The sequence below is a fragment of the Chelonia mydas genome, chromosome 1, assembly GCF_015237465.2.
Source record: "Chelonia mydas isolate rCheMyd1 chromosome 1, rCheMyd1.pri.v2, whole genome shotgun sequence".
Lineage (NCBI taxonomy): Eukaryota > Metazoa > Chordata > Testudines > Cheloniidae > Chelonia > Chelonia mydas.
This window is the reverse complement of record NC_057849.1, coordinates 279,531,384-279,547,874: the sequence shown is the minus strand read 5'-3', so window position 1 is coordinate 279,547,874 and position 16,491 is coordinate 279,531,384. Positions and strand designations below refer to the sequence as shown.

General features: G+C 42.7%; 1 protein-coding gene across 2 annotated transcripts; it reads right to left on the bottom strand.

Moving 5' to 3' along the window:
* Nucleotides 1-3,875: 3,875 nt before the first annotated feature.
* KRR1 (KRR1 small subunit processome component homolog) lies at nt 3,876-14,824 on the bottom strand. 2 transcript variants are annotated; one of them, XM_037886281.2, is made up of 10 exons: nt 14,539-14,824; nt 10,158-10,333; nt 9,695-9,829; nt 9,204-9,329; nt 9,026-9,109; nt 7,739-7,795; nt 7,000-7,170; nt 6,758-6,835; nt 6,530-6,623; nt 3,876-4,597 (listed from the first exon to the last, which is right to left on the bottom strand). In XM_037886281.2, exons 1-10 carry the CDS (start codon nt 14,609-14,611, stop codon nt 4,455-4,457), a joined length of 1,137 nt encoding a protein of 378 aa, XP_037742209.1. In that variant the 5' UTR covers nt 14,612-14,824; the 3' UTR covers nt 3,876-4,454. The 2 variants fall into 2 exon arrangements, with proteins under 2 accessions (XP_037742209.1, XP_037742217.1); XM_037886289.2 differs by lacking the exon at nt 14,539-14,824 and adding an exon at nt 14,018-14,072.
* Nucleotides 14,825-16,491: the final 1,667 nt, after the last annotated feature.

Genomic DNA, 16,491 nt, shown 5'->3' with positions numbered 1-16,491 from the left:
ATATATTTTAAGAGAAAAACAATACATGTTTTTTTAAAGCAATCAATTTGATATGAGCCCATCAAACATTAACAAGGATACAACAACAACAGTATGCAGTATAAGTACACACTAACAAGCAGTATGCAACTCACAGTTTGAGTTTGGTTCTTAGCATTATTAAATAAGTTTTCCATATCAGTGGTGCCCATTAAACCTACATTGACTGCCATTAAGCCTCCCTCTTCAATTTGATTTTCATGGTGGGTAGGTGTGGCCGGTTCTACAGATCCTCATGACTCACTATAGATAGGACCTATTTTTAAGGTAATTTTCATATTGAACTTAAAATAACCATACTCTTAATTAGGGAGTCTTTCTAGATGATTTTTTAAAAATTAGATTAACCTTGAAGGGGATTAAAATTTCTTTATATTAATGGACAGATCATGCGGTAGCTAGATAGTATAGTGCAATGTGTTTCAAACAATTGGTCACAATCTCTGGGAGTGACAGGTGTGATTGAATGCACCATGTAGTCACACACTACACAGTATTAATCTTTATACAAAGTATGCCTTGTGCGGTATCATTTGAAAACTCATAAATTACTGGTTAATAATATCATGGTGAAATTTGTGTAGCAACATTGTATGTAACATTATCAACATAAAATGAAATGATGACTGAAATGTTGCTACCAGTCAAATCTGGGGAATGGATAAACCTGTTTCTCAAAGACAAAGGACAAGCTGAGGCCTCTAGCCAGGTGTCATCAAAGTTGATGGGCAATCACCTGTCAAGTGGCCATTTCTTGGCAAAGAAAGGGGCAAAAACAGATCGATGTACATTTTAGCCAACAGCAGCATGGAATCTCTTTTGTCACAAGACCCCGTGGCTTCCAATCTCACAGCAGGAATGAACTTTATCTAGGGGTAACCCTCAGGAAAATGCATTTCAAAGATTGACTGGACTATAAAAGTGAGGGACAAAAACACCCCCAAGCAATTTCTCCTTCTCTCTCTTTCTCCTAAGAAGCAGTGGCCATTTGGCTTTGGGAGAGAGTCCAACCTGAAATTTGGTCAGTCTTGTTAATGGGATTGTATTGTAAGAATTTTCTCTCGACCCAAGTCTAGTTTGTGAAGTTTTAGCACTAGAAAGCATTTTATCTTTATTTTTCTTGTAACCATTTCTGACTGTAATGCTTTGCACTTTTACTCATTTAAACTCTCTCCCTCTCTTTATACTTAAATAAACTTGTTTTATTCTTGAATCAAAACTAATCCAGTGTGGCATTCCAACTGAACTGTTTCGGTAACTCCATTGAAAGTAGCAAACTGTTGGCTATTGTTCCCTTCCAGGGGCAATGGACCTAACATACCTCAATTGTCCAGGAAAGGGCTGGACAGTGCAGAATACACACTCTGGGGCAAAACTCAGGTCTGGGAGTGTGTTGGGGTCATCCTGCAAGCTATACACAGACACTCAGTGTGACCTCCATGCTGTTTGGCTGCTTGTGAGGGACCCACCATGGGAGCTACAGCAGCAAAGCATTGAGGCACCCCAGGTTGCACAGCAGGTGGTGAAAATCCCTCACTGGTCTGGACTGCATCCCAGAAGGTCTCCATTGTACTTACCACATCCTTGTCCTTCAATGTCAGGTATTCTGACACCTCAAAACACAGGCAACTAACTAACTTAGGCTTATCATTATGACTGATTTTTTTATTCTTACTTTTAAAATAAATGCAAGGGAGTTGTGAAAATGTTCAGTTTCAAATAAGGGGTCACCAAGCTGAAGAAGTTGAGCAGCATTGGTCCAGTGGAATAGTTCTTGCTTTCTATGCAAGTAATCATGGGTTCAAATCCCAGCTAATCTTTCACAGACATGGGGGAATGTACTTTATGAGGTTTATTGCCTGTGTTATGTAGGTGGCCAGACTAAATGATCACTAAATGACATTCACTTCTGGCTTTAAAATCTATGAATCTCAAAAGCATGAACTGAATGCCAGCCAGTTGGTTACTCCTGGAGTTTTATTTCAATTTAATCTCCACTTACTGAAATAAAATAAAAAGGTCCTAAACATGTTCACAGAACAAAAGGTTAATTAAGAGGAAGGCCTACATACATTTATTAGTCAAAGAAAATGTACCGAGTATGATGATGTCCCTTAGAAATAGCAAAAACTTGAGTAAAATTGCTTAAAAATGAAAGTTAAGAGATACTTTATATATTACCCTCTACAACCAGGGCTCAAAAAGTTAGGTACTTGTCTTGCAACGAACTCCAAAGGGCAAATCTCTGCATCATGCCTCAGTTGTGCATGACATAGGTATGTTATTCTTAAGACAATAAGTTAAATGGTAACCAATAATTTTCACGAGTTAATTAGAAGGGTGAGAACTAAATTTTAGTTGCACACTGCTTTGATACTGCCATATCCTTGTTCAGCTTTGATTGGCTTAATAACTGTTCCAAAATTCGTTTTTATGAAATATATACTGTTATAAATATAAAGGGAAGGGTAACCACCTTTCTGTATACAGTGCTATAAAATCTCTCCTGGCAAGAGGCAAAATTCTTTCACCTGTAAAGGGTTAAGAGGCTAAGGTAACCTCGCTGGCACCTGACCCAAAATGACTAACAAGGGGACAAGATACTTTCAAATCTGGAGGGGGGAAAAAGGCTTTTGTGACACCTTTGCCGGGAACAGATCAAGGATGCAAGCCCTCCAACTCCTGTAAAGTTAGTAAGTAATCTAGCTAGAAAATGAGTTAGGTTTTCTGTGTTTTGGCTTGTAAATTCGCTGTGCTGGAGGGAATGTGTATTCCTGTTTTTGTGTCTTTTTATAACTTAAGGTTTTGCCTAGAGGGATTCTCTATGTTTGGAATCTGACTGCCTGTGTGATTATCTTCCATTCTAATCTTACAGAGTGTTTCTTGTATCTTTGTTTTGGTCTTCTAATAAACTTCTGTTTTTAAAGAATCTGATTGGGTTTCTAGGGTACTAAGAAACCCAAGCTGATCTGTGCTCAACTTGTTTATTCTCAAGCCTCCCCAGGAAAGGGGGTATAAGGGCTTGGAGGATTGCTGGGGGAAGAGGAACGCCAAGTGGTCCTTTTCCCTGGTTCTTTGTTAAAGTGCTTGGTGGTGGCAGCATACCCTAGTCCAAGGGCAAAGATTTTGTGCTTTGGGGAAGTTTTTAACCTATACTTAGGCTAGGTCTACATTAGAAACAATTTGCCAAGACCCTACTTATACCACTGGAATCAGTTATACCAGCAAAACAATTGTATGCCATCATGTAGCTGTAACTACACTCTGACTTTTGACATTATTCCCACATTGAAGAAAAAGGAAAAAAAAAAAAAAAAAAAGCACAGCGCTAGTCAGCATTACTACACTGGCAAGTTTCTAGTGCAGACTTTGCCTTAGTGAATGAAGTTTAAAATTTTTAATGTCAACTTTATATGCAACTTGAAAATGTAAAAAGTACCTCCACATCACCACTCCTTTTCTGACTTAGTTGTATTTGTTAAAGCTTGTTTCCTACTGCCATTTTATAAATAATTATGTATGGCAAACACTGGCTGATAGACCATCATCCAGGCCACCTGTTTTTTTGTTAGTATGTTTCTCAAGCAGTTACTGAAAGAGAAGTATTTTATTCCCTTGGCCCAGAGTTAGGGTATCAAATGTCAGTGTCACGCACTGAAATCTCCATTCTTTCATAATGCTTAGTTTGTTTCAAAACTGCTTCCATAAACTGAAAAAATTAAACAAGTGTCTTATGATAGGTACCTGCATACTCTACATGGAAACAATTTCACACATGTTGCAGTCACGTTATAATGTGTAGAGGACAAATAGTGAAGAAATACACACCACACGTATAAGAAAATAAATATTAGCTCTGATAAACAGAATGACATATAATATATAAAAATACAACTGGTTGCTTTTACAAAAGTTATCAGATTTAACATCTCCACATCTGAAGCTTGTTATACAGTGCCAGTCTGTTAGAGAAACATTTCTTCAAAAACCCCTCAAACAAACAATCCCCTTCCCCTAATATATTCCCGTCAAATTCTTATGGCCAACCCCCCTTCCCCAATATGTGTTTTGTATTATGCAAAACTGAAAACCCTCACGTAAGGTTTAAAACTCCTAATCGCTCTCAGACATATGATGTGAATGGTGAAAAGATACTATTGTACGTTCTCAGTTGTTTAGGATGTGACAGAGAGCATACCAAATTATTTTCTTTACAAGTTCCAAGGATTTTATACTGCTTATTTAGGTCCACAAATCCCCAACATATTCTCGTTGTCATGAATTTGTTTTTTAATCTTTTCATCAGTGTTCACTGGCAGTATGGCAATGCTGATGACCCCAAGTCTTAAATCTTCAAAGTACGAAAACAGTTCCTTTGCAAGTGTAAAAGAAATGCAAGTGTTCCAGCTGACAAATCATTTCTTTTTCTTCTTTTTCTTTTCATCTGCTACAATTTTTAATTTAACTTCTTCCACTGGAAGTGCTCCCAGCTTCTTTTTCTTTGCTTTCTTCACCTTTTCCTTGATTGCTTCTATATCAATTTTTGTTTCAGTAGAAGCTATACAATAAAAACCAACATACAGATATGAGAAACATCCCTTTTGATTTTTTTCCCAGTATCTACTGGAAACAGTCTACAAAATGATTCCATGTTTATACACAATGAGCTATGTCTAACAGTGGACACAGAAAGAGACATGGGAGGAAGGCAGGTTGGCACGTGTGTTTTTGTATTCCCCAGCCAGTGGCCTTTGCGAGCAGTGATTTTAATAAAAAGGGTTTTAATATCACATATAAACCAGGACCTTGGGATTTCCTGCCCCCACCTCCCTCTTGGGCAGAAATCATGAGATAGGATCAAGTGTTATCTCACATAAGCTACTTCCTACCAGAGCAGAGGTGGGCAAACTCCGGCCCGCGGGACTGTCCTGCCCAGCCCTTGAGCTTCTGGCTGGGGATGCTAGCTCCCGGCCCCTCCCATGCTGTCCCCCCTCCGTAGGCGTGCCGCCGCGTGGGCGGCACGGCTGCCAGTCCTGCTGCTCTGAGAGGCATGGTAAGGGGTGGGGGGACTGGGTAAGGGGCAGGGAGTACTGGGGAGCAGTCAGGAGACAGGGAGCAAGGGGCTGTTGGATGGGGCAGAGGTTTGGGGGGGGGGGGCGCGGTCAGGGGATGGGGAGGGGGTTGGATAGGTGTGGGAGTCCCAGGGGGCCTGTCAGGGAGCAGGGATGTGGATAGGGGTCAGGACAGTCAGGGGACAGGGAGCAGTGGGCGTTGGCAAGGGAGTGGGGTCCCAGTGGGGGCGGATAGGGGTGGGGGGTCCCAGGAAAGGGCAGTCAGGGGACAGGGAGCAGGGGAGGTTGGACAGGTGGGATATGGGACGGGGGCCAGGCTGTTTGGGGAGTCACAGCCTTCCCTACCTGGCCCTCCATACAGTTTTGCAACCCTGATGCGGCCCTCGGGCCAAAAAGTTTGCCCACCCTTGTACTAAAGCATAGGCTTGAGCTGACATTTTTGGATCTCAGTTCTTCTCTTTAGCTTCAAAAATGTTTTTGTAACCTATTTTGGAAGGCTGAGAGATTTACATTAAAGTATATACAATAGGTAAAAGTAGAGCTGGTCGAGAATTTTTTGACAAAATCTTTTTTCATGAGAACAATGCCCATTTGTCAAAACCAAACTGTACAAAAGGGTTGGTTTTGATGAAATTCTTGTTTCTACATTTTTTGTTGGAAAAAGTTTCAAAGTTGCCAGAAGTGTCCCATTTCAACATTTTCTAAGTAAAAAATTCTGATTTTCAGTCAAAAACAACTTTTTGTTTAGCAATCGAAGTCATCATAGTAAAATATTAAAAATAAAGAAGGTTGAAATGTAAAAGTTTCAAAAATATTGAAACAAACATTTCGATTGATCTCAACAAATATTCCCCTCCCCAGATTGTCGATTCGCAAAAAATGGTAGTGTCAGACCTTTAGTTCCAGGTCAGGATGGGATACTTTTTCAGCATCTCAGTTTCCCCCTCTAAGTAGTGTCTTTATGTCTCAAACAACAACCAAGTATGATCAGCAAGTTCATCTTTTCTTTAAGTTTAAAGAAACTGTTAAAGTGGAAAAATAAACAGACCTTCACAGCTTCTATTCTAGCCCACAGCCTGAAGTAGCAAACACACCTTCTGCATATCTGATGATCCAGTAGGCCCTCTCTGGCTTTTCTCCCAATGTCACTCTCTAGAGTCAACACTCTGTTACACTAAACATTTAAAGGCAGCACTGCTGTGCGCTGCTACACCTATTCCGTTGCCCCATGCAGCTCTACTGATGGACTTAAATAGCAAGGGGGTCTTGCACTGAACCTCCTCACCCACAAGGTAAATTTCATACTTAATGCTCCATACACTTTGGTTGGCTAAATAGCCACCAACCAAAGGAACAGTAGCTTTAAAAAACAAAAACAAACAGTGGAAAGGATTCTAAAGACAGAAAACAAACATTACCTTTTTTAGGTTTTACAACAAGCTTTTCCTTGGGAGGGATAAAAGCTTTATTTCTTTCCTCTTGTCTCCTATTAATGGCTTCTGCTTGTTTTGCCTAAAATTACAAACAAAAGGTCAAACACCTGACTTACCAGTCACATTTGACAAAATGAGAATCATATTAAAAACAAAAAAAACCCAACCCATTTTCATTTTGCTGAAGACTGAAACAAATCAGAACTGCCTTACCTTTATCTCTTCCACCCTCTTTCGTTTCTTCTGGCTTTCTTTCAAGAAGTATTCACCACTTGTCAATTCTTTATCAACCTGTAAAAAACACATTTACGATTCCTGAGAGTCTTTAGCTATGTGTTAGAGACAGATACTGAGGAAAGCATCTGGCATCAACTGATTAATGCTCCCAATTACTTACGAGCAAGATTTCAGGACCTTTTATCTTTCCTACAGACTTATATGAAGCTTAGACTGACCTGGCTTTCTGGTTGCGGAGGTGGGAAAGGCGTGTACTCCTTCTTAACATTTTTCTTCTTTGGCTCCTTGCGTTTGTTCAAGTTCTTGTGTTTGAACTGAGGCAAAAATCGTTCCCAACTTTGTGTTCTTAGTTCAGGGTCCTTTGACAGCTCCCGTTTAATCATGAGAGTCTTCAATCATTTCAAAATATTAAAAAGGAATATTAGTTAAAACATATAATTGACATACTTCCTAAGTCCAGTTATTTAAATGTATAGTGAATCACCTACACTCACAGGGAAACTGGGTGGTTTAAGCAGGAGCAGTCAAACATGTGAGGTAATTATGTCTCAAGGAGTTCGTTCTACAGGGGCTCAAAGACATTAACAGTACCAGGGAAGCTGCCTTGATATTATATTAATGAGTATCAAGCTGCTAATCATGGAGACATATAGATGAATATGCACTTTTCCTTTGGTGCCTTGTCAGGTACTGTTATGATTACACTGATTGTGTACCCTAATACACAGAAGTATATTCAAAGCAATATACTGTAAAAGTTTCTTTAAAAATTGCATTATAGGAGAAACCCTCAAAATAAAGTATCACAGGAATACTTAATTGATATAGCCTTTTATAAATTAAGGTGGCTTGTGACAAGGAACATACCTTAATACAGAAAAATAGGCAAAGATGCAACCCCATACAAAATGCACAGTAATGTACTAGCCTTAATGTAATACACTGGACCACACCCACCTTTATGTTATATATGGGATGAATATTCTTCATAGTGTCCAGGACCACTTTTCTAACCTAGGTTTAAAAAAAAGCAAGGGGAAGGGAAAACGCAATCACTATTCTAAATTATCGTAAATGAAAGTCCTAAATATACATTTTCTTCAAACTCCTTTGCACAAGTGGACCTTTAGAGAAATATTTTTTTCTAAACCTTTTTGAATTATTTATCATAAAACTAATTACTTATTAGTTCCCCATAACAAAAGTAAAAAAGTTTCAGATAGAAATATGATTTTTAAATTTTTAAGTGGTATCTTCAGTTTAAAGAGGCACAATCAAGTCAAATTTACCACCAAATTTAGATTTTTATAAAACAAATGGATCACAATACCCATAACCAACAGAAAGGTTTCCACAGAATTGTGTTATAATTCCAGTGGAAACAACTGCTTATAACATTCTCCTGCAAAGTTTGCAGCTCAAAACAGCACTCAATCTGACAGTGAAACCAATTACACTGACACTGAAAAATACTGTTACTCATATACCTTTATATTGATTATTATCGGGTGTATTACTGTAGCCTCTAGCAGCCCCTGCCATGGACCAGGAGCGCACGGTGCTAGGTGCTGAACACACACAGAACAAAAGGATGGCCCCAAGTTGCTCACACACTAAGTAAGAGACAATAGATGGATGCAGACAGACAAAAAGACAGGGAAGTACAAGGAAACAACGAGACAGTGTTGGTCAGCTTGATAAGCAAATGTCTTAGAGCAATATTTCCATCCTCATGAAACTCATGTATTTCTGCATTGTTTCTACTCCTACTGCGTATGACGTAGGTTAACCCACTTACCTTTCCTGCAGTCAGACCACTAAAAGCAGGAAGGGGTCAAGTTTAGAGCTGATCCATGTGTGACAGTCATGCAAATTATTCAATGAGTTAATGTGCATGCCAACAAATAATTTGAATATAACTATCAACTTCACCTGATGGTTGAACACACTGTACCCCAAGTAATGGCAGGGATAGCACATGGAAGGTGAGTGAGTACTGGGGTAGGTCAGATGGAGGCTATCTAGGGTTGGTTGGTAAGTGGGTGGGTGCTGGAGGGTTTAAAGAACACTGAGGTTGTTGGGATGGAGAGTTGTCTCGGAAGTATCTACGTGCTAGCTAGGTGCTGGGGGTGGGTAGGAGCTGGATCGTAGCTGGAAGGTTAGTGGGGGTGGGGAGGGGCGGGGCAGGGCAGGGCTGGTGTTAGGGATCTATTAAAAAAAGCAAGTGAGTTCTCTCTCTCTCACCTCTTTTAGCCCATTAAAAGGTCCCAGAGCTGAAACAGTGTTCCCTTGAACCATGATATAACAGTTTGTTAACAGTTCCAGAGCCTACACAAAAAAGGGAATAAATAAGTATAAATTGGTGCTTAGATAAACGACTTCACATAATTAAGATCTTGATTATTACACTTGTAAGATGTACCTTCAGAGTGGATCCTTTTGGCCCAATGAGTCTTTGTCTTCTTTTTATAAATCTCTCTCTGTTTCTCACTAGAGACCCTACTTTAATGATGTCACATGCAGTGTCATCCTGAAGGATGCGTACTGCCTAAAAAGGAAAATCAAAGCTATGTTAAAAATAAAAGAGAAGAGCAAACACATAGGCAATCAGCACTACCACCAGCACTGTGTCATTGTGATAAAACTAATCAAAGCACAAACTCATTACTTGTTACTAAATGAAAGTCAACGGAACAATGTAGTCTGTCACTCTGGTTTAAGCACAGTTTCAGTATTCCCAGATGTATTTTTCTTTTGAAAGTTGTATTTTATTCTCCCCAACTGACTTTACTTGAAAATCATAAACTTCTTTCAAATAGGCATGTAAAATTAACATAATTTAATACAGATAAATGCAATATTAAAATTGACCTACTAAACAGTTGATATAAATTAGTGGCTTTAGCTACAAACCTGTTCAAATGGAACACTTCTTGCTAAAAGCTTTATTAAGTCTCTTGCCCTGATGATCATATATGGATCAAAAGTCTTCTTAGTTGTTGTGACAGTTATACTACCTTCAATTAAGTCCAACGTCGCATTCACATGCTGCAATATTTATAAAGAAATTAAAAATAATGGTCAATCACACGTAGCCAATTCTGATTGTCAGAATAAAACATTACTATTTTTACGCTGTGTGCAGGTTTGATTTCTAGACTGACTTCCAACTTAATAAATTAAAATAAGAGTGCAGGATTCCATTCTAAATTCTTAAAATATGAGTTAGCCTATTAAAAAATATATACTTAAACTATTGTGAAAATAGTGCATTTTCCTGTATGATTTTGCTTTAAATAATTAACATTATGTGTAATAAATCTTTGAAATGATATAAAATAAGTTTACTTAATGTATATGTAGAAATTATTCATACATGTTCATTCAAGGCTTTCTGCACCAGTGGCCAACATTCTTTCAAGTAAGCTTCTCTGTATTTCGGGAACAGAGTTGCAAAGCTGCTTTCTTCCAGAAGCCCTCTAGGATTATCTTCTCTTGTAAAGGCTGGTTCTTTCCATCCATCAGGAACAGTGAGAAGTTCTGACTCATTTACTGTTACAAATAAAAATTCACTTGCATTAGAGTGCTTTTCTCTCCAACTATGACTTTTTTCCCATTTAATGATTACAAAAGGAACTAGATTAACAGTTCTAAATCTTGGGGTGGGTGGGTCTGATTTTAGAGGAGTGCTTAGTATAAGAAGTACAAGAATATTGAAAGGCAGATCTTAAATTCCTCTATTTATTCAAGGAGCAGATAAGGAAGGTCAGTGGCAATGCAGACCCATGGATAAGAGAGGCTTCAATCTTTGGTAGTCTCAGCATGGAGGCCGACATGGGCACTAATAAACCCTGATGGGGATTCTATTGATGTGGACACCTGCTCTTTAGAAAATGGACTGAACCTAATAATTCATTTCATATAAGACACCAAACAACTTTCAGGTTTCAAGTGGTACTGCTTGCTGAATTGGAGCCCGAGCAGAGAAATGTCACATACCATTAGCAATCACTTGAGCCATCCAACTCCCATAATGATTAATTCTAATAAAAATATTATGAAAGATTCAAACTGTTTCATTTTGTTGCACACATGATATATTTGTTATGCTTAGCAGACATTATAATAAAAACAAATGATTACCAGGCAGACAAGTTTAATGACAGTGTGTAGTTATTAGACATTTTTCTGTGCAGGCAACAAGAAAATAAGATTTGGTGACAGACATTTGAGGTCTAATTTTTATTTAGTCATTAGGGTGAGCTCTGAGGAGTGGGAATCCACAATAAAATTATTTAGTTGGGAGCAGAGCTATTTAGTGTTATTCAAACTGAGTAACTTAACATCTCTTTATTATCTGGAGTGATTTAGAGAGGCAGGTGCAAAGGACAATCTGCCCTTAAGCACCTCCCTTTAATGTTACAAAATAATTCATACCAACGTTATCAGAAGTTCCTCATAATTGGAGCAATTTTGGTGCAATAGAACTCTAGCAGTCACACCTGTTATCTTTGTTGGCAATGAGACTACTTGCATTGCTAAATATTATGTATGTGACTAAGGGTAGGTCTACACTACTACTTAAGTCGATCTAATTTGTGTCGCTCAGGGGGCTGTAAAAGAAACCCCCGTGAGTAATGCAAGATACAGAGACCTAAGTGCTCTCCACACCTGTGCTACATCAACAGGAGACACTCTCCCACTGACATAGCTTCTGCCTCTCGCAGGGGTGGAGTAATTGTGCTGACAGGAGACTGCTCTCCGGTCGGCACAGAACATCTTCACCAGACGTGCTGCAACTATGCTGATGTAGAGCCTCTAGTGTAGACCTGCCCTAAGTTTGCAAAACTAGGCACTTATTTTTTGAAGTGTTTTAAAACAAACTGTATTCCCAAATGCTTGGCAAAGATGACCACCACCACACCACAGTGGGAGTGGGAAATAATTGGTATAAATGCGGGAGAAAAGATTAGTTTTAAAATGAAAACAGAAAGCACACAGTAATGCAAAATAATTAAAGACAGCCCTTCACCCCTAACATTTAGTTTACAGAGGACTGGATAATTCTTGGCTCATTTATGTCTGAAATTCTTGGCATTATTTGTTTACAAGTAACAAGGAATTATTTGAAAGACAGAAAATCCATTAGTCTCCATGTGCCAACCCTGCTTCCTTTCTCTGTAACCAACTATTGGCGTCATACGATCTGAAGGTATATCTACACTTACAGAAGCGTGTAGAATACAGACACAGCACACCCAGCTAGCATGGGTATAAACAGCAGGGGAGACGGTGAGGCACAGCTGCAGCAAGTAGAATGCCCTATATGCCTGAACTCAGTGTATCTAACCCTCTACACGGCTCTCTATGTGCCCCAACAGTGCATCCCATGTCTACACTGCTATTCTTATCTGTGTAGTGTCCCGTCACCTCCTTGCTGCCAGAGCCTTTACCCACCACAGTGAAAGGCTCTGGCAGGGGAGAGGCAGCCCTGCTTCCCCGGGCAGAGCCTTTCACTGCAGTGTTTAGCTAGGGTTCCCAACTTTCTAATGTTTGAAAATCAGACCACCCCCCCTTGTCCCGCCTCTCCCCTAAGGCCCTGCCCCTTCCGCAAGGCCTCTCCCCTTCCCCCGAGGCCCTGCCTTCTGCTCACTCCTCTCCCCTCCCCACATTGCTTACTGTTCTCCACCTCCCTTCCTCCTCCACCAGCTGAACCCCCTCTGCTCTGGGGCTGGGATGGGACCAGCAGCCTGACGTGGAGCCTGCTGCCTGCCTGCCCATGACATGCACATAGGAGGCAGCCCTGGCTGAGCAGGGGCTGACATGGGTTCATGACCTGGCACCCTCCCCCTCGCCCACAGTAACCACACTTTTGGTGTTCAGTTAGTACATCTGGAAACCCTATATGGAGCTACATAGGTAGAGATAAATGTAAACATAGTCTGTGTAAATGTAGACATGGTCTGTGATACACCCCTGGGGCCTGACCCCAGACAAAGCTCAGTCACTATAAATGTTATCTGGGGATGTCTGCGTGAGAAGCAACTGGGGTGAGGGGATTCAGCTGCACATTTTGATTTTATTCTGTTTATTATTTTTTGAGAGAACAGAAACAGGAAGCCATCCATGCCCACCCTACACTGAGCATCCCTAGTAGCCACCAACCCTGGACCAGTTATAGCCCTGTATCATTACCACACCAACGACTGGTAAAGTAGTGTGCACACTCATTCTATGTCATGTCCCATTCCTGGCACGACTACAGAAGTGTAGTGCCACTGTGACTCTGGCTTACACTTGCCCCAAATGGATGTGCAGTAGACACTTGTTTGTACAAACACCTTGTAAGAGCAACCACTGCTTACAAGCAACATTTCCCCTGGAAACACTTTCCCCACTGTGAATTGTCCAGTTGGTAACAGCAACATAACTGCCACATAAGAGCAACATTTGTGACATTGTGATGTCACATCCAGGGGCGGAGATGCAGAGGCATGTAGGGGTGTTGCCCCATAAAACTGCATCTTTCCAGTCCCCGACTCACCCTGGCCCTTCAGCACAGCTCCAGGGCACACAGCCCTGTCCACTTGCCCTGCCTGACAGAGCCTGCATGGAGAGCATGTGTAGGGGGGAAGGTCTGAAAGAGAGGAATTTTGAGGGGGATGGGATCAGAGGAGCACAGAGATGCAGCTGGAATGTTTCCTCCTCCCTTCCTCAGCATCTGGCTTGACAGCAGCAGAGGGCTGCTATATTGCAGTGGGGAGTATCAGGGGACCCCCCCGTGCACTGAACTGTCCCCTCCATTTCAATTGCCAGTGGTGAGGTGTGGGTATACTGTTTTGCACTACAGGATTGCTATACTGCAGTGGGGCGTATCAGGTGACCCCCTTCCCAGCGCACTACCCTGTGGGGCCTCTCTGCTGTCCATGCTAGGGGACACCCCTTTCTCTCTTCCCCCTATTGCAGGCTACACACAGTGCCGTCCCCATGCCAGGGTGGAGCATGAAGCCGCCAGAAGGCGCATCCGCAGCTTGTCCCCAGCAGCCGGGCTCATGCAGCCATTTTGCTGACTAGGGGCTCCCCTGCCCCATTCCGCCCAAGACTTGGGGTTCCCACACCCGCCAGGGTGAAACACCCTTAACCCTTCATACGGCTTTGGTCAGACAATAGTCCCCTTAACAGCAACCGCCGCTGAGGAGCAACATAGCAAACGAGCACTGAAATGTAAGCGCCTACTGTATTGCTCCCGCCCCTTGAATCTTTGCCTGCATGCCATGGGCAGGCCCAACGCGTGGCATCTCACCGCCGATGCTCAGGAGAGGTCCCAGAGCAGCACAGGCCAGGGGTGCATGTTGCACTTCACAGGCGCCTCCCCCAGCCCGCGCCAGGTGCGGGGGGCCAGGGCTCGCCCGGCAGGGGACGGGGACGAGCAGGGCTGGCTCAGACGGCGGATCCGGGCTGCACCTCACACGGTGGGGCTGCAGGTTTTCAGGTCTCCATGCGCAGCTCACCCCAGCTGCCTTCCAGCAGGCTGCAGCTCGCCCTTCCCCCCACCCGGCACACAGGGATGAGCGCGAGCGCAGCCCTGCCCGCAGCCCGCAGGGGCGAGCACGCGCACTGGCCCCCAGAACGAGGCGGCGGCGGTGGCAGTAGTAACGCGCTCCCCACTCAAGGGCGCGCGCGCGGAGGGGTCCCAGGCCGGCGCGCGGAGCCCAGGCCGAGTCGTCTAACCGGCCCGCCGCGAGGCTCCCCTTTACCGGCTTTCTTGTTGCTCCGGTCCTTGGACGCCGGAGCCACCTGGCCGCTCTCTGCTTTCTTGGCGGCCGCCATGTTGCCGCCACCGCCCTGACCTCTCACCCGACGCACGAACGGACGCTCCGCGCGGCCCTGGCTCCTCCCCGCAGACGCGTGGTCGCGACGATCCTGCGGCCAGGCCCGTCGCGCTGCATGCTGGGGCCTGTAGTCGCCCCCGCCCCCGCGCTGCGCGCAGCCTTGGCAACTGCCGCCTCGAGAGTCGGGCGGGGGCCGGCCGAGGCCTCGCGCGCTGCAGCCGCGGGAGCGCGGTGCCCTTGTCGGGCTACTGTGGGCGCCCTGCGTCAAGCACCGGATCCATCCGCCCAGCCCAGCCTTTCACAGAATAGCAGGGTTGGAAGGGAGCTCAGGAGGTCATCTAGTGCCACCCCCTACTCAAAGCAGGACCGATCCCCAATTTTTGCCCTAGATCCCTAAATGGCCCCTGAAGGATTGAACTCACAACCCTGGTTTAGCAGGCCACTGAGCTATCCCTCCCCTTTGTTGCTTTGCACATGGAGGTTCTCGCCAGGATAGCCAGGTGTTTGTTGCGTCCCCAGCACTGTAATATCGAAGCCCTGCCAAGGAACCACAGTCTGTCTGTCTCTCTTTCCCTGGACCCACAATGCGGAAGAAAGGTTGCTGAGCGCTAGAGAAGAAATTACAAGGGTTGCCAGCTTTGGTGACACGTATCCCTGGGATTGCATCACAGGACATAATCTTTAATCAAAGATTAGTTTTTAATTCTCAGGGACTCCTGGACAGTCCTGGAGGGCTGGTAACCCTACGAAGTCAAGGAATTGAAGACAAATTTGCATTTAATCCTGAAGTTGTTGATGTCCATGTTTATCTTTTCTGGGAACCTCTGAAGGCCTCATAGGAAAAGTAAAGCAAATGAACACACACTTGCAATAGTTATTGTTCCAGGGGATAAATACCTTTTACACTGTGAATACTCTACTCGGCTACAAACCATGAAAATAAGTCACTAATGAAAATAAAAGAGCAGGACTGCTTTAAAAAAAGGGTGTTTCCCCCCACCCTGAAACTTAAAAATCAAAATTAGTTTTTGATGAGAAAAATTGATAAAATTTTATTTTTAAAAAAGGAGAGGAAAATAATGAAGAAACATAAACCAAAGGGATTTTAGGATTTTAACATAATTGAAAGTTTTCTGAAAAAATGTGGGGTTTTTTTGGTAACGGTATTTTCTATTAAAAAAAGAAAAGAAAATGCAGCTATCTCTATAAAAGTTAATTAACGAAATGACACCTCTTCATGTACGCTGCTTTCCTGAAAGACTGGAAAAGTGTGGGGACTGGTGGACTGCCAAATGTGATTAAACTATTCTAGTACTCCACTTAGGGTATATTTATATGGACAGCGCTGCAGTGGTATATGGACAGCTGTACTGATATAGCTGTGCTGTTGCAGCGTGTCTACTGAAGAAGCTCTGTGCCAACAGGAGAGAGGTCTCCCAGCGGCATAAAAAATCCACCTCCCCCTGACATAGCTCTGTGCACATGAATGCTTATGTTAATGTAACTTACGCTCGAGGATGGAATATTCACACTGCTGAGTGACGTACGTTTTGTCGACGTAGACTGTAGTGTAGACATAACCTTAGTCTTTGACACAGTTATAATTAAATTTCACATGCTGGTAACATGCTTACTGTACCCAGTGCACTATATGCTGTACTAAACCATTTGAAATAGCACACAACAGGGTAGGATGTAATCTTCAGATTTAGATTTAAGTGCTTAAAAGTAACATACATGTTATAAATTTCCATCAGTATACTGTCATCATAATATAGCCCCAGGTTTTGATGCGTGTATATGTGTTGCTAAACAAATGGAAAGACAGCAGCGCCACCAAATGGATTGCTGCTGACTAACAGCATGACTGACTGCGGC